This window comes from Thalia democratica, chromosome 4 (assembly GCF_965202585.1).
Source record: "Thalia democratica chromosome 4, ktThaDemo2.hap1.1, whole genome shotgun sequence".
Classification (NCBI taxonomy): Eukaryota; Metazoa; Chordata; class Thaliacea; order Salpida; family Salpidae; genus Thalia; species Thalia democratica.
In genome coordinates this window covers 28,234,672-28,253,060 of record NC_139168.1, presented here as the reverse complement: position 1 = coordinate 28,253,060, position 18,389 = coordinate 28,234,672, and the positions used below count along the sequence as shown (strand labels likewise).

The following is an 18,389-nucleotide window of genomic DNA, read 5'->3' as shown; positions in this document are numbered from 1 at the left end:
ACCTAATTTATAACAAAAACAAATTGCAAAAAAACAATAAAATAAAACTTAAATGTAAAGTTGAAACGATAATTTTTTTTTTCATTTTATTACTACCATAAAACATCATTATTCAAATGATGAAATTTTATCTGCTATTTATTATATATTCAAACAAAAAGAGTATCAAAAGCATTAAATTTAAACTAATCTATTACAATCAAACTAAACATTTAAATGATTTACTATAGTAATCACAACTCAGTACAAAAACTACTACAATTGAATAGTGTTTTTTATCATGACTTTTTTATAATGTTTAGTTGTCCCGACAAATGTACTCATGCTATACACAATTAAAAGTTTAAATTAAAAAACAAATTTTTTTTATATCTTTTTTACTATCTGATGAAAAAAATATTATCCATAAACTTTTCAAATATTTTTTTTTGCACACAACCAAAAATATATCACAATGTGCTAATCAAACTATATAATAATGTATCTTATACGAAAAACCTTGAATTAAAAAAAATCATTTTTATACATTTACAACTTAGTAATAATTTTGTTTAAAAACTAGAAGCAAAAGCAACGTATTTCTAAAGCAGTACTTTTGTTCTTTTAATCGTGTTTTTATTTTTTCGAATTTACTAAAAAGTAAAAACCATAAAAACAGCAATAAAAAAATCAGATCAGTTTTAAAAAGCTTTTAAGCTGTTGGTATTTAGATCATATGGCATTATGAAGCAATAACACAAAGGCATTATAGCGTAGGTAAAATAATTGAAATATTTTACTTCAAGGCTGCCTTAATTGGTATAAAAAACATCAAAAATTAATTTATTTGAGTATAAATTACAAACTTTCTTTTTTAGGTAAATCAAATACAAAGTATTTTAGAATAAAAATAAAAACCATATTATGTATATATAAAAAATATCTACTCTTGATTTGTTTTGAAGCCTTAAGTACTTACTAAACTGTAAAAATCCAATAAAAAATCGTTAACATTTATTTTTCCGGCAAAAAATAAAATTATTTTAGTTTTTAGTATATATCTATTATATAAACTCACTACAAAACCTCTGTATGCATAGTTCAAAAAATAAAATTTTATACAAAAATCAATAAATGCATTAAAAAAAGCTGAAAAACACTACTTGTAAAACTCCTAAATTTATAATCAATGTTTTTTTTTAATATCATAACTCATCGTTCGACGAGCTGGAATAGTCGGCAACTAATGACGACACAATGCAAGGTTTTTCCGCTTTCGACGAAACTTTTTCCGTCTTGCTCGTTTCGCCTTTCTCCTTTTCCGGTTTCTTCTTGTTCACTATCAGGCCCGAGAGCTTTCTCTTCAGCCCCGATTTCTCTGGATTTTTCTTCCTGGTGGATTGCTGGAGGAGTTTTATCAGCTTTTCTTTGTCGGTGGTTTCTTTCTTGGTGCTGGTGTTTTTGAATATTGGAGTTTCAGCCTTGTCTACTTTTACTACTTTTTCTGTGAAAATAACAATTAGTTTATGCGAATTGTTTGAAAATAAATAAAATGCTGACCTTGTAATTGGTAGTTAATGTATAAAATAAATTGAAGAAAATTAATTATAATCAAAATATATACATTTCTTTTTTTTATAATTTTAATATTTTATAACTCTTTTTAACTTAGTTTCACTACTTTTTTTGCAAAAACAATAAATTTATTAAAAGATTTGTTGAAAATTAAATTGTGAATCTTTAAGTCTAATTTAAATTGTAAATTTGTATAGAAAACTGAACGAAAATATAATATGAAAAATGTATTGTTTTTTTCATTACTATAACTATTTTTTAATCAAAAAATTGAAGTATTTCAAAACGATTTTTATCTAGTTATTATTTGACATACTTTACTAGATTTCTTAGTTTTACAAACTTCAATACTTAATTTAAAATTTCAACCTTGTTTAAAAGACAATAAAACATATGCAGGAACAATTAATTTTGATATATAATTAAAGTCAAAAACACTTTATATCATGTGAACATTTAGTACTAATAAAAATAAACATGTTGCTTAATTTTATGAAAATGCTTATTCTGCTAAAGTAAATGCACACAAGACTGTTAAATAATTTGTAGCTAAAATAAGTACCTACGAAATTCACTTGTTAATTGAAATAAAGCTTTCTATTTTTTACAAAAGTTATTTATTTTGCTTTTCTGAAGAAAAAGAAAACTTGAAGTTTTCAAACCTGGTACTTAAATATATTAAAAAATCTTTATTTCAGTTTTTATAACTGTTAAACCAAAATATTACACTAATCTAATACTGATTAACTACTTTAATTACCACACTTAAAGGTTTGCAAATTTATCCTAGCACTTTATATAAACAAAACTCAAAAAAAAATTATGCAAAATGACAAAAAAGACTTAATTTACTGTAACATATCAAACAAGTTTTCTATTTGTTTTTAGTCCAAGTTGTTTACATTACAATTCCTACTAAATGCTGAGCAAACATTACACTAGACAGGTGTACTGAGTAACATTTTATTACTAATTTAATGAGACAAAACTAATTGTAACTAAACTTTAGTTGTTCAATATTATTTTTTTAACTAGGTATAAAACAGAACTTGAAAAAATCATGAATAATAATTTATGTTATGTATATTTTTCAAATACAGTTACTGATATAACACGGATTTGATAAAAAATAGATATATACATAAAATTACCTATTTTTAAAATTTTAAGTTTAAAAATAAAATTACAAAAAAATATTTATAACATAAAATAAAACTCAAAGGCAAAAATAATATCAGAAACAAACTAAGTTAAAGCTTCCAGTTTTATCTGCATAAGGAAAAAGTTTAAGGAGTAGATAAAACTTAGCTTTCTAAATTGATTTTCCAAAGCAGGAAAAAATTATTAAATTTAAAAAATCAGAATATGAATTAAGCGCATAACAAAACTAATAAAATACACTTCAACATTTATCTGATTATAAATATATATTTTAAGTATTTAGGTATTTCAAATAAAATTATAAAGAATGTATGATAGTTTAAATAAACAAAACTTAAAGAACAAACACATGCTACCTTATACATCTTTAAACAATAAATAATCAATAAAACAAACCGAGCATTTTTAATCTCGCAAGTTTTTCGTCTTCCTCATTTTTATCCAACAATTTTAGTGATGTACTTCCGTTCAACAGCTTCAAATCTTCTTCGTTCTGTGCTGTAATTCTCTGTAGTAAAATTGTTAAATTTCTTATTTCAAAGTTAACACAGTTCTATAAAACTACTTTTGGTGATAGTGTTTGATATAGTTTCATATATAAAAAAATATAAGTTTGCTATGGGAATTAAATGTATAATATTTTGAGCTGTTATTCTCTGTATTAAAATTGTTAAATTTTAAAGTCCATACAGTTTTGTAAAATTATTCTTTGTGTTAATATTTGATGTAATTTAAAAAAATTTAAGTTAGCTATGGGAATTAAATGTATAGTACTACAAAGAGTTATTCACGTAAAGCATCCAAGCAGCTGGTTATATATTATCGTTTTTATATTTATTTATTATTATTTATTATAAAAAACAAAAAAAAACAGAATTTTAAAAATACTACAGTAAACTTTAAAGGCCAACTTTACGCTCGAGCTTATATTGTAAAATCTGTTTTTTTAACCTGTTAGTCTAAAATTCGTAGATAAGTTTTTTGTAAAATTAAAAATATATATATAAAAGTATAATTTAATATAAAGAGTATGATATACTGTGCACACGACACAAGTACTAAAAACATTGTATATCAATTAATAGTAACTAAGTTAATTGACTTCTTGAGGTCACCAACTCCTAAAGTGGTTATAAAAAATTTACTTGATGCTGATCCTAATACAAATATCTCAGTGTATTATATGTGAAAAAATAAGTTTTCAAATGTAGTTAGACGTTTGTGGGTTTTTTGTTGTTTGCAAACTAGCATTTTTTTTTTACACAAAATCTTCCAATTTACACCCATGGCTTCAATATATATTACTTACCCCTAACTCTTACCCTCAGTCAGTATTCTTCTTATTTTTTCTTACTGTCATGCAAAAATTACTCTTTGTGCAAAATGTCTTCGTTCAAACGTGACCCCCAGTGCAAAAGTGACACTTCGTGAAAAATTTTCCCTTCGTGCATATTTGACCCGCTCCCGGCTTCAATATATACTACATACTACAAACTTTTTTTCTATTTTAAAACTGAAATCAATCAAACACTTTTTTATTATTTTTCAAGCTAATTTTCATTTCTACCTTCTTTTCTTCCCTGAACTTCCTCCTCAGGTCCCTGTGCAGCTGGTAGTCGTCCCTCATCAGCCGGTCCTGCTTCTCCTGAACTTCCTGGAGCGAGGGTATCTTCACCTTCAGCTTCTCCGCGTCCTTCCTCGCGTGCTCCAGCTTGAACATCGGGTCGGTTTTCAGCTTCTTCTTCACTTCGTGCTCTGGTTGGTTTATCAATACTTTATGTTTTTGTCTTTTTTTAAAGCATTTTATTAAAATAGTCACTATCAATTTGTGTTATCACTTTTAGTTTTATTTTGTTCAAGTTTTTCAATTTTCAACTTCGTGCTCTGATATCTGATATTATTAACTTAATAAATTTTAACTTATTATTTATAACTGTTTCTTCTTTTTTTCTTTTCTTGATGTAGTGTTTCTTATCAAAATAGTGGCTAATAAAGTTTTATTTTTGTTTGAATAACATAGTGCTCTAGTTAATTTAAATACTTTATTTTTATTTTGCACTTGTTTGCACTTTTTAATTAAAACTACAACATCAAATATGTCCTACTACATAAAGTTTTCCTTTCTTTATTATTTTCATTCTTCACTTTATGCTCTGATATCAAACTGTTATATTTTCGTTAATTTTTACTTTTCCCTTTTCTAAATGGGATGTGCTCAAATTTGATATCAAACCAGTGGCTAATAAAGTTTTTATTTTTGTTTAGATAAGCATCTCATTTTGTTAATGATGTTTTTTATTGAAAAAAATACAGCTTAGTTGTATATTTGACACACAATAGTTTAAATACACAATAGTTGACACACTTAGAACTTAAACAAAAACAAAGCATTTGAAATGTTACGAAATAATTTGCTTTAATAATGTTAAAAACAAACTTTTAAATTTTTGTCAACAAATAATTTCTATTCTTTGTTTTTCGAGTTGTTATGTTATTTTTGTTGAAATATTTTAGCCATTATTTTAATTATAAGTACAAAATGCAAGCATTAAGATTAACTTTTAAGTTAAAAAAATTACTTAGTCGTAAAACGAATTGTAAGATCTTTAAAAGTTAAATTAGATAAAAAACTATATACATGCTAATTTTAAAATTTCCTTATATCAAGATTTTTTCTATAATTCTGCAAACTTTAAAGATGTTTATCAAAAACATGCAAACAGAAATATGAACTCAAATTTGAGTTCAAGTAATTTAATTAATTTTAGTAAGCCTATCTGTTCCTTTAAACATTATATTTCCAATAGTAATTTGAACGGTATTTTTCAATCAAACTTCAGAGAAAAAAATCAGTTTTAAACGTGAATTTTGTTTGTTTACATTGAAAATCTTAATTCGTGACTTAAAACTTTCAATCAAAAATACCAACTGTCAAATATAATGTTTACATTATTTGTACACCATTATTTAAGAAATATATAAAGCTTTATAAAAACTAAAAAACTTTTATAAAAAGATGTGTTAAGTTATTATCAGAAATATATATAAATAAATTGCGCACATCTTAGGATAAGCAAAGGAAAATAAAAAAGAATATTGTTCTTAGCTTTATTCGATCAAACACTAAAAAAAATATCAGCTATTTTTTAACCCGTTAACTAAAATAAAGTAACTACTGAAAACAAGTAGAATTTATTTTTGTTAATCAAAACTGTGAATTAAGTCTTTGCGTTTAAAAATTCATTTTATTTAAAAAAAATACTTTTTGCTTAAAAAACTAAAAATTCTTCTACTAAAAAAAATACACTTCTCTTATAAAATTACTTGATAATAGTAGCTTCAAGGTAAATTACAATTACAAAAGTTAAGTTTATATTGTCTTTAAATATTTGTTAATAAGTATAAGCTTTCATTTAGACATAAATTATAAGTTTAGGACATGTATAAGTGATTTTATTACTGTTTAAGTCAAAAAATTGATAAGTATGTAATTTTTGAGGTTTAAATTAGTTTTTTGGGCAGCAGTTGTTTTTTTTTTGATTTTTTTTTTCAGATTCTTCTTAATGAAGCAAAAACACATCCAAATCATAATGACTTGAATGAATATTACAATATGACCAAAAAAATGTGCTGTACTCCTACCCCTATAAAGGAGTTATAAGAAAAAAAAAATTTTCATGACCAGCAAACAAACTTGAAATAATCAAAGAGTTTAGTATTTTATAGCTTGTATAAACAAGGCTAGAATAATATTTTGAACTTGAACTGTATAAATAGTTTATGCTCTTCAAATATTTTTAATTTTTGTCTTTGTTGTGGCCAAAAACACTTTCACAGTCATGAGACTGTATAATGTATATATGTTTTATAAAGAAGACTAAAATTGAATATTGCATTTTAAGTATTTGATAATTTCCACTTAAAACAACACAAAAATCCCTACCGTTTAGTCTTATTTATTTACTTTTAAAATTACAAGAAAAAATTAGTGACACAGCCAGAAAAAAAACAAATTATCCAAGTAACTTGTTTTTATAAATATTAGACCGGGTTAAGCTTTAAAATATTTTATATTTTAAAAAAATTCTTAATTTTATATACGGCAAAATTAGTTTGAGCTGTTATTTAAAATTTTAAAGTTTAAGATCACTAAAAAAGAAAAATCAACATTCAAAATGAGAAATAAGCTTTATAATAGTTTATAATTTTCAAATGAAAACAAACAGTTTTTTTTTCACATAACAGATAAACTATATCAAGCGTACTTATGTATTTGTAAAGTCTTATTTTTAAATTTACTTAAAAACACTCATTGCAGTTGACTAATAAATGTAAATTTTTTCTACATTAAAATATATATTCAATTTAATCTAATTAGTATTAATTAAGTTAGTTTAACTTTTTATATTTATCTAATACTATCTAACCAGTTGTTTTAATCTGTTTATTTTCTTTGCATACATTTGTTTAATATAGCTTAAGCAACAGTTTCAATTTGTTAATTTTATTTATAATCTCACCGGTAGTTTCAATTTGTTCGTTATCTTTCTGGTCCCACCTTTCCTCCTTGCGCCTCGCCCCGCTCAGTATCTTGTAGTCGCAGTTCTGAGGATCGGTCTGGATTTCGAAGTAGTTCTCGCAAAAGTGGCACCTCATTCGGAACTTGTATATCACCGTGCTGTAGTATTTGCCTATCTGTGAAAAACAATAAGAAAATTGTTTATAATATAAGATTAGATTTTTTTATCAGGGCTATATACCATGTGTCTATCTGTGGAAAATAATAACAAAACTGTTTGAAATATAAGATTTAATTTTTAATCAGGACTATATCACTTGTCTATCTGTAGAAAATAATACGAAATTTGTAAATTATACAACTACTTTTTAAACCTGACTGTAATATTTTATAGCTGATTAAAGTAGTTTTTGTGAAAACTTGGATACAAAACTGAATTAAATATACTTTGTGCATAAAACTTCAGTTTGATAAAAAAATAATGTGCATAGACACAAAAATGTTGGTTAAAAACTGTTTGTACACAACTTGACAAGTATACTTCAATATAAAAAGCACTTGGGTATTTTAAACTATAAATAAGGTAAACTTTACTGAAGAAGTATTTATAAACAAATTAAAGTGTTAAACTCAGTCTAGTAGAAAAAAATATATACAATGTGATTTTAAATTGCTTTATAAAGTTGTTTGGAAAACATATTTAACTAAATGTAATTTATAAACAACTTTGAACAGGAACAATACATAAATTTTATTGAAACAACAAAATATATACTAAAACTTTTTTAATTATTTTTTTTAATAACTTGTTTGAAAGCTTAGACTTTTATAACTTCATGCAAATGCTTATTTTGTAAAACAATACAAAATATACATAAATTTTACCATCTAGCTTTAGAACTAAAAATAAAAAAGACAAACGATCAAACCTTTTTCTTTTCTGCATTGTATCTGACTCCCATGGCTATGTGGATTCCACAACCATTGCACCAAATATTATATGGCATTTCGAATCTGATAATCAAGATTCCCTGTAAATAATTTTAATTATGAATAAAATTTGTATAATGTTTTATTTACAATAAATATTATAGGAATTTAAAATATAATAATCAAGTTGCTCTGAAAAATTAAATTATAAAATAAAATAAGTTTAATAATCTAGTCACACCAAACACTATATGGCATTTCAAATCTAAAAAAATACTTCACGGGAAAAACGTTTCTGCACTCGGGCAGGATCCGGCTTGGATATTCTAAAACCACTAATACAACTGCATTGCTGTATAACTTAAGATTGCTGAGTGTTAAACAACGCTAAAAAGTAATAGTTAATATCACAATATACATGCATCACTGAATTATTTAAATTATGCTGAGCCTAAAACAATGTAAATTGATACCAACCTGCGACAGCTTGCTAGCCCTTTCTCTCAACGGGTGAGAGTTGTGGTACCTGTCCAAATTGCCATGTACCTTGTAATCGAAATCCGGCGGGTAGTATTTGTTCACACCTTTCCGTTCACCCTTTATTAATGTAACGTTTTAATAAAGTGTGCGCAGTTGACTACTAAGTGTAAGGTTAAAGTAAATTAAATTGATGATATGACTGTATTGATTTAGCTATTTTAAATGAAAAATAATTATACTTAAAACTTTCATTTGATTAGTTCACCGTTCACCCTGTTTTGAAAGTTTTTATAAAAGTTTATATAATCACTATAGAGTTAGTCTTAAATCAAAGCGGTGATATATCTCAATTGAATTAGCTATTTTGAATTAAAAACCTGTTAAGGAAAAATTTTAACTTAATTAGAATCCATTCAAACTTAGCATCAATTTGCAAAAGGCTTTTATTTCATGTTTTAATGTATGTGAGTAACTTTTATTAAGTAAAATAATCACTATAGAGATAGTTTTAAAGCAAAGCGTTAATGTGTCTAAATTGGAAAACTGTTTTAAATTTCAAATTTTTTTGTAAAAGATTTTGGTATTGAAACAGAACTTATTCAATTGTGGCACCAACTTGCAGAAGGCTTTAAAATGAGATATTTTATTTATGTTCAGTTTAAATTTAGTTAGATTGTGCTCAAATTTTCGAAAATTAAACACAGCTGTTGTTAACTTCAATTTCATCAAAAACAATTATACAAAAGTTAACAGGATAGATTTTAACAAAAACTGCAATTTTAAACATATTCTTTAAAAAGAAAGTCTTTTCAAAGAAATATTATTTAATGAAAATATCATAAGCTCTTACTTACCATGATTGATATTGAATTGGGAAGTTTTCTTATGAACTTTAAAAATAATCAACTAAAATCTGTAAAATTATTTAAATATTTGTCAAATTAACTAAGAACAGTTCTAAACAATTAACGAATAAAATAAAGTCAAGTGAATTAACAAAAAAAATACATATAATACCATTCAATAATCTATTTCAATTTTCTAACAAACTTATACCTATTATAAGGTATTTACATATGAAAAATTAATATATTTAATTAGACAACTATAATTTGAAAAAAGTTTTTTTTTAATTTAATTTGTTAAAATTTTTAACTCTTACACAGCTCGATAGTTTATAATTTTAATTTAAAGAAAATTTATTAATGAAAAGACTTTGTTTCAACTATCAGATATAAAAAGTTACACACTTTCTAAAACATTTTTTAAACATACAATAAAAAGTATTTTTAATAAATATTTGTTTTATACTTATGAAGCAAAAATAACAATGTCAAAATTATGTATATACATTGCTATAACTGAACAAACCACATGCTAAATAAAGTAAAATGAAAAAAAAAACTTTACAAAGTGTAGCTTTTAGATTAAAACGTTTTTGAAAACTCATTTACTGAGTGAAACAATTAAGTAATTTAAAAAGTGCAATTAGATATAAATACCATCAAAATAAGCTAAAACAATTAACATAATTTTTTTACTGTTTAATTTCATTTTTTTATAGTCAGAAATTTTTCAATTGAATGAAATAAATAAATAATAAAATTTAACGCTTACTTTCAGTACTTTTTAATTCAAATTACAATATAAACTATAATGTCATTAAATGTCTATTTCCAGCTCACAGCCCGTTTCCCCGGTCCCGCAAAACCTCCTACTTCTTTCCGAACGTCTGCGAGAAGCTTCCCTTGGTGAACTCGTCTCTCCGGTCCTCGTAGAACTTCTGCTTCTCTCTGTCCTGGGAAACCCCCTCACCCCGGCTGTACATCACCGCCAGGTTGTTGCACGCCCCCGCGTTCCCCAGCATGCACGCCTTCTCCGCCCACTTGGCCCCCTGAGAAAGTCGGTATTTTTTACGTCAGATTAATATTTAGTTCTAATTTGTAAAAGATCTCAAACAGCTGTTTATTTGTAATTACAAAAGTGATGTTATTTTAAATTTTATTTTCAAAAAATTAAATAAATTAAGAATGCTCGGAATAAATCTCAGCACCTGGAAAGCTGTTTGAAATAATCTAAAGATGGATAATTGGATAAAAACATGAAATTTTTTCCTTTCCTTCAACGGACGCGCTTCTTTTTCGAAATTTTGAAAACATCAAGAAAAAACTGCGCTTTTAAAAGCAGTAGTAGTAGTAGGTTTTAAACAATAAAAAATGCAACTGGTTTCACATTTGGGCGTTTTACCAAAGCATTTTAATTACGAAACATATTAAAATGTTTGTTGATGTTCCTAATAAAAAATGACTATTTTTCAATTTAACGTTCAGTGGTTAAACCAAATCATTATTCCTCAAACTTTGAGTATATTTCACAGCTAATGGGAAATTGTATAAACAAGAATGAATGAACTTTCTTCTTTTCTCCCTAACAGTTAATTTAATTAAACACACATTTATTAAATGATAATATATATATATAGATAAATTTATTTAATTTACTTGTTGTAATATTTATTTGATGACGTAAGCATTTCATAAAAACGTTGGAGTTAAAAAAGTGAATCTACAAGCGCGCGTTTTAAACTTATTAAAAAAATGTGTTGGTCCTTGAAAAACTGATAAAGAAAAACAAATTTAAGTACTTTTTAGTTTTAATTGTAAAATATAATTCCAAGTTCGTTGACTTTTAAACAGAAAAGTAATAATTTTTAACTAAAAACAATAAGTTAACACTACAAGAAATACTGTTCAAAATTTTGACACATTACAGCTACTAGAAAGCTGTTAAGATTAGACCCAGCATATATTTAATTGACAATTAGACAACTAAATGAACACAGATTTATATACTACTTGATGCATACTGTTTTTATGTGTTTTTGTATAATGACGTAAGCATTTGGTGGAAACGTTGTTCTATACAGTATAAATTTCTACCTTTCAGTGAAGCATACCTTTTCGAACTTGCTACGAGTAAAATATACTAATCGTCATTACAACAGTAATATTTAAATCATTACCAGCTAACTTTACCCGAAGCTTCTAAAACACTAAACCTGGCCAACATTACTCAAACAGGTAAAAAATATTTTATAGTAATCAACATCTAAAAAAAAAAAGAAGACTAATTTTAAATAAATCAAAGTTGTGCTTATGTTAATGTAATCTTTTTTAGAATAAATATCTATATCTATATTATTAAACATTCAATGACTATATAAAGGGCGATAATTTCTTATGGTTTAGTGTAATTCGTAGCTGCTGAAAGACTGTTTGGAATTGGACTAAGCTAACCACTCCAGGTTTTTAAAAGTAGACATTTTTGGGTCTATTTTTAGTTTAAAGTTAAGTTTAAGGTAAGAAACTGGGTTAAATAGTATAAAAACAATGAAAAGATACTATTAAGCTACTTAAAATGTGTTTTTTAATAAAAATATTTTTTTGTTGATGACAAAAGTTTTTTAATCATGTTATAGATTTTTTGTGCCAAAGCAAAATTTTACTACTTAAAATGTTAAAAATTATAGTTTTTCCACATATTTTAGTGATTTTGGTTCTGATTCAAGTTTATTTTTCCAAATTTCTCAAAATCTAGGTTTTCCAGGTTACCAGGTAAAGTGACAACCTTGTAACCAAGTGAGAACTTATTAAACAACCGTTTTATATAATATTCTTTGCAGCTACTGGTTGTGTTTTTATCTAATGACTTAGGAATTTGATAGAAACGTTGTACTTAAAAATGTGCATGATCTTAAAAACTAAGAAAAAATATTAAATGAAAACCTGTTTCAAAGTTTTTGTATGCTGCTCAGTTTATGATTGATGGAAAATAATTAAATTTAAAACTTAGAGTTGAATTATTAAACAATGATTGTTCCTTTGCCGAATATAAAAAAGTTTTAAATCTACTTTGCTTGTAAAAATATAATGTAAAATTTTACATTTATACGTAACATTATTAGTTTAGAGATAGAAAGAATAAGTACAAATTTCAGTCGTAAGTTATTTGAATTTATTATTTTCACTTAAATTTTAAACGGAATTCACAAGATTACAGTTCTTACACTCCTTAATTTTTCATTTTTATTATTTTTTTTTTCTTTTCTATCAACTTTTTGAAAAAGCTGGGATTTATCAAACTAAAAAAGGCACTGGTGGTGATCACTTTAAAATCTTAAACTTTTTTTAACAAAATAATTTTGTGTTGTTCCTTGATAAACTGATACAGAAAAATTTTGAAGTACTTTTAAGTTTTAATCATAAAATAAAACGTGCGTTCGTTAGTTTCTAATTACAAAAGTTTCACTTTGGAATAATAGCATCAGTTTACAATGTGACAATCTTACATGTTTCGATAAATTGCAGCTATTAGTAAGGTGATTCAAAATGGATCTATGGGCATTAAAGTATACTGCACAATCTAGTCACGCTGTTGTAATACATGAGTTTTATATACAACTGCATGCATCTACTTGTTGTGTTTTTATATAGTGACGTAATGATTTGATAGGAACGTGGTACTAAAACGGAGAGAACCTAAAAAAGCGCTTTTAATGAAGTTTATCATTGCCAAATTTAGACAGATGTAATAAGGTCCGCTGCAGTTATAAGGTTTATTTATCTTTTTCATTCATAACATTATGCAAATGAGATAAGGAAGCAATATATTAACAACATTCAAACCCTCATTTTTGACCAAATTTACCCAAAATTTTAAATTTTATCTGAAATATCTAACCCCATTTTAACCTAACATACAAGAAAAAAAAAAGTTAAGTTATTTTAACTAAAACACTAATAAACAGAAATTAAATTTTAGCCAATCAGAAGCGCTTTAAATTTGAAGCTGAAAGAATTTAAGGCTATCAATGAGTAAAAAGTACTAATATATCATTACAGTAACAGTATTTCGATTCTTATCTGTAACCAATTTTACACAAAGTTTTTAAATCATTAAACCTCAACTACCTTGCCCTAATATAAAACACTTTTAAAATAAAATTTAAAAAAGATTAATTTTGTGTAAATTAAAGGTTGATCCTACGTTTAAAATAGTCTATTGTCACATAGGGAAAAGTAATTTAATAATAAATATACTTTTAAATTCTCATTATAAAAGACATTACTATGTTTGTTTATATCTAATCATAGAGCACTATTTACTAACTTAATGTTCAACGATTGCACAAAAAGCGATATTTCCTAAATGTTTGGGATAAATCACAGCTACTAGAAAGCTGTTTAAAATCGGAACTTATGGTCCGGGCGTTTACCTAACAAACAGCTATAATATGGATACACACGCGTTTATATAAGAACTTGTGCAGATACTTATTTGTGTTTTTGTTTAGTGACGTAAGCATATGATAGAAACATTGTACTAAACAGAGCGAATCTGTAAGAGCGCTTTTAAAGAAGCGTATCGTTTCGATTTTTAGAGAGATGTTTTAGGATCTTAGCTGCAGTTGTGAGCAGAGTTGCCACTGGTCTATTTTTGTTAATTTCTTCCAAGTTTAAAAAAAACTTTTTTTTCTATATCAAGTATAAAAGTAAACTGAAGGTAAAAAAATGTCTTAAGTAAAAAACATTGAAAAGAAACTGTAAAGTTCAACACCTGAAGTACCATGCCCGAACAGTTTTGAAATAAAAAGTTAAAACAATAAGAGATAGTTTTTGTGTAAATCAAACGTTGTTCCTACATTTCGTCAATTCTCATAAGGGGGAAAAATTTTTAAATTAATTGGTTCAAATAACCTAACAAGGCTCGCCTAAAGTCTTAGATCTGTCAAAAGTCAACTCTCTGACGAAGTTGAGAGAAAAATATAAACACTTTATTAGGCTTTTTTCAATAAAAGCCCTTATTTTCATGGTTTTGAAACTCTTGGTAAAACAGCGCTTCTGTTGGCAGAAGGTTTGAAACTAAATTTGTTTCTAATATTACGCAACGTTGTTTGAAAGTTACCAATATTTATTATAAAGACTTTAAAAAAAAATAAGTAAAGCTGTGTGAAGCAAACTTTTACAGACATATTACCGAACAAAAATTCATACTTTTCACCCTTTAATTAAGTTAACATAATGAAGTTTGTATAAAAATGAGTTAAACCAAAGAAACTAAAACTAATAAGCTAATAGTTAAGATCAAACTTATGTACCTGTACATAATCCTTCTCCTTAGTAGGAACGCCCCTGTCCGGAAAACCGGTCATGCAGAACTGACTCAAGAGATTGCAGCCAATCACGTTGTCCAGTTCGCAGCTTCGCTTGAAGTTCGCATACGTCATGTCAGCTGTTGTCACGTCACCTGAATCCTCGTTCTAGTAATTTGATTATTCTAAATATAATACAATTTTTGGAGTTTTTTAAAGTTATTTGAACTTATGATTTCATCTTCAATATTAAATGCTCATTTTTAGAAGCAGGTTCATAAATTGTAAATTTAATTTTTCTTAAGATTTCTAGCTGTAAAAACTTATATTAAATGTTTAAATGCAAAAAGGATTTAAGTTATTAATAGATAGAAACTTATCAAAAATATTAGGTTGAAAACTAGTAAATAAACTAAACAAATAGTTTTATTTATTGTAAATAGAAGAAAGTAATTTAATTATTAATATTTATAAGAGCAATTATAATGAATTCAATTTTTTTTAATCAATTTTACTTCTATTGAATCCTAAAAAATTTATAACAACTAAAAATTACAATGAGTATGAAGTTTAATAATAAAATAAACTTTACCATAAACAGATGCTGAGCAAACATGTTTTAGCTCATCAACTAATGCTAAAAACAAAAACTTTTAAAATTTTTTTAAAACACATGTTCAACCTTGTAAAGATGCTGGGTTATTTTTTTATCGTGATCTCCAATCAGCATGAAGCCCAAGCTGCCGCAAGCGTCTCCGATTCGCTGGTTCTTGGCGAGCTCGTCGGTGATTGGCGAATCACAGGCCTTCTTGTAGCACTCGGCCGCTTTCAATTGGTCCTTGGCCATGCCTCCCCGGCCCAGTTGGTGGGACTGACCCAATCTGTTGGGTAAAAAACTAATTTGATGAATGAATATTTTATGTTTAAATATTTTTTCAGTCAAAATCTGTTCATTGAAGGTGTGAACTAATCTGTGTAAAACAATATCTTTAGATGCTTTCAAAGTGGCAGCAGCATGTTTAATAAGTACCTAAACTTAATAATGATGATGATTATTTTTTTTAACATTTAAACATCTTTGTTTTCCCTATTCTACCATTAGAAAAAATACTTAAACTTTTCTGTATTTGATTTATCAATCTATTGGCTAAAAATAATGTTGATAATAAATAAAAACAAGATTGAGAAATAATTCAATTATTGAAACAGTTCAGTTTAAAATCACAAAAAAATATGCTTAAAACTACTAATATTTAATAATGTTCCTTTATCTAACAAAACAGAAAAATTGTGATAAGTTGTTTTTATACAGAGTTTTAGTACAAAAGCTTAACTTTAACAACCCAAAATTATTTTAATCTTGAAAAGTTTACACATAAAAAAAACATAAATATATTTATAACTGTTCAAAATATAGTTTTAATTGTTTGCTAATAAAAGATCCTAGTAAAGTAACTTCACTGGAATATAAATAAAAACAAATTATACAGTAATCTTCCTTTATTCTACCAACATATGTTTCTGTGTGTCAACGAATCAACACACTTCAACTGGGTTCTGTAAAAAAATAATTACTGTAATTCTATGCTTCTATTCTCTCATTACAGTAATTATTTTTTTACAGAACCCAGTTGAAGTGTGTTGATTCGTTGACACACAGAAACATATGTTGGTAGAATAAAGGAAGATTACTGTATAATTTGTTTTTATTTTTATTAAATATATTTATACAAATTTATTTTGAATTAACTTCATTTAATTTCCATATTTACCTGTAACAGCAGAGTGGATTGTTGTAGGTTTCACATCCAAACTTGAAATGTTCAGAAGCTTTATTGAAGTCTTTCCTTATGTTTTGCATAAACTCTCCTAATCTAAAATTGAAATTAATAGTCAAATCAAACACTAATAAAATAAAAGCCAAAGAATAAAAAAAAAAAAAATTAAACATAGAATTTTTATATCATATCCAGTTATCAAACAATAAACGTCATAGATGATACAAAAATAAAAATAAATCACTGAACATTGAGAAATACTGCATATTTTCACTTTACATTTGAAATCTAAAATGAAATGATAAATATGTTTTTGTTATGTGTACGAAACTACTTATAAGCAATAAATAGATGCAGTTAGTATAAAAAAGTGTTTTTCTAACAGTATAACAAATTTTGTAAAACTTATAGTATTTGAGTAATATAAAATTAGCTTTAAGAATTTTTCCAAAAATTTAAATTAATTATTTTTTATTCCAATATATTGCTTTAATTTTGCTTAACAATTTTATCAAAATGATACTTGTTTTAGTTTACTTTTACTGAATTTCAAAATTTAGTATAGGTTTTTGTAAAAAAACTAAAATTGCATCTAAACTGTACTTACAGTTTTAAAATATAGTGATAATATACATCAGTACTAACACTCATTGATAACTATCACCAATAGCTAAAACTAAAGTCATCACTAACTAACTTGATTTAAACTGAGCTTACAGTTTACTAAAAACTTCTATTGATTTACATGTTATTGTCGCTTTATCAAGTACAAGACAAACTTTAGAAACTATTTAATAAACTCAAAAATTTAACATTTTAAAGATATTTGAGTAAACATGTTCACTTGAACCTTTTGAAAAGAGCATAAACATTTCACTGCATGTTTCAAAGAAAACAACTTATAACTTTTCTGTTAGTATTAGCTGTGTTTTAAAATATTTGGCTGAAAAATGGTTGTTAACAGTGGATTTAGCTTGCAGTAACTCATTTGAGTTAACAACATAAATAACTTAATATAAATTAATGAAAAATTTAGGTGTGATACTTACATAGTTTGTAATACTTGTAAACAATAAGTATAAATAACAAGTTATATATAACAACATAACTTTTTAGTTCTATAAGATTAACACTTCATAAATTTAAATGGGAACGTTGGATTAGTTTCAACAACTTAAAACATTTAAAAGGTTAAAAAAATTTAAGTAACCTGAATTAGCGCTAATGCTGCAAACTAAGTATCAAATTACCAATAAGATTTAGCTAAAAATAATTTCAATCATTTTAATTAATATTTCAAAACTAACACAGAGCTATTGTAATGTTTAATTTAGACATTATCTTAACTAGGTCTTTGTAGTAGAAAAAAAAGTTTCAGATTTTATCCAAACTTAAAAACTTTTAAACACAATTTTGTTAATTAATATTTAAAAGCAGTTTAACCAAGCTGACCTGAAACAGAAGTCGGCATCTTTTTCTTTGTAGCAGGCATAACTGTATTCAACTTCAATGTTGTTGAGCCATTCTTGTGTTTCTTCCTCATTTGTTAAATCGACCGGATTGGTAGCTAGATTTGACATTTTATCTACTTGCTGCTTAAAATGTATGAATTTAATTTAATCATGAGTTTTTAAATGTTTTAAACCAATTTAAAACAAAAGTAACTATTGTATGTAGTTTGTCTTTCAGAGCAAGTGTATAAGAATTCTTGATATCTCGAAGTGTTTTGGCACAACTTTAAAAACACCAAGATATTTTTTTCAATTTAAAAAGTTTGTGCAGTTGCTTTGAAAACTACTAAAATATTTTTTTGAAG

The 18,389-nt window shown here is 25.8% G+C and overlaps 2 protein-coding genes across 2 annotated transcripts; both read right to left on the bottom strand.

Annotated features, from left to right (window-relative positions):
• Positions 1–462: 462 nt before the first annotated feature.
• Positions 463–9,559, bottom strand: LOC145834265 (putative splicing factor YJU2B). The gene is made up of 7 exons (XM_082941648.1): positions 9,499–9,559; positions 8,642–8,761; positions 8,164–8,265; positions 7,236–7,410; positions 4,283–4,470; positions 3,112–3,223; positions 463–1,483 (listed from the first exon to the last, which is right to left on the bottom strand). Exons 1-7 carry the CDS (start codon positions 9,499–9,501, stop codon positions 1,185–1,187), a joined length of 999 nt encoding a protein of 332 aa, XP_082797774.1. The 5' UTR covers positions 9,502–9,559; the 3' UTR covers positions 463–1,184.
• Positions 9,560–10,213: 654 nt separating this feature from the next.
• Positions 10,214–18,161, bottom strand: LOC145834750 (cytochrome c oxidase assembly factor 7-like). The gene is made up of 5 exons (XM_082942258.1): positions 18,026–18,161; positions 16,568–16,669; positions 15,478–15,676; positions 14,802–14,963; positions 10,214–10,538 (listed from the first exon to the last, which is right to left on the bottom strand). The coding sequence occupies exons 1-5, from the start codon at positions 18,151–18,153 to the stop codon at positions 10,359–10,361; spliced, it is 771 nt and encodes a 256-aa protein (XP_082798384.1). The 5' UTR covers positions 18,154–18,161; the 3' UTR covers positions 10,214–10,358.
• Between the last annotated feature and the right edge of the window lie 228 nt (positions 18,162–18,389).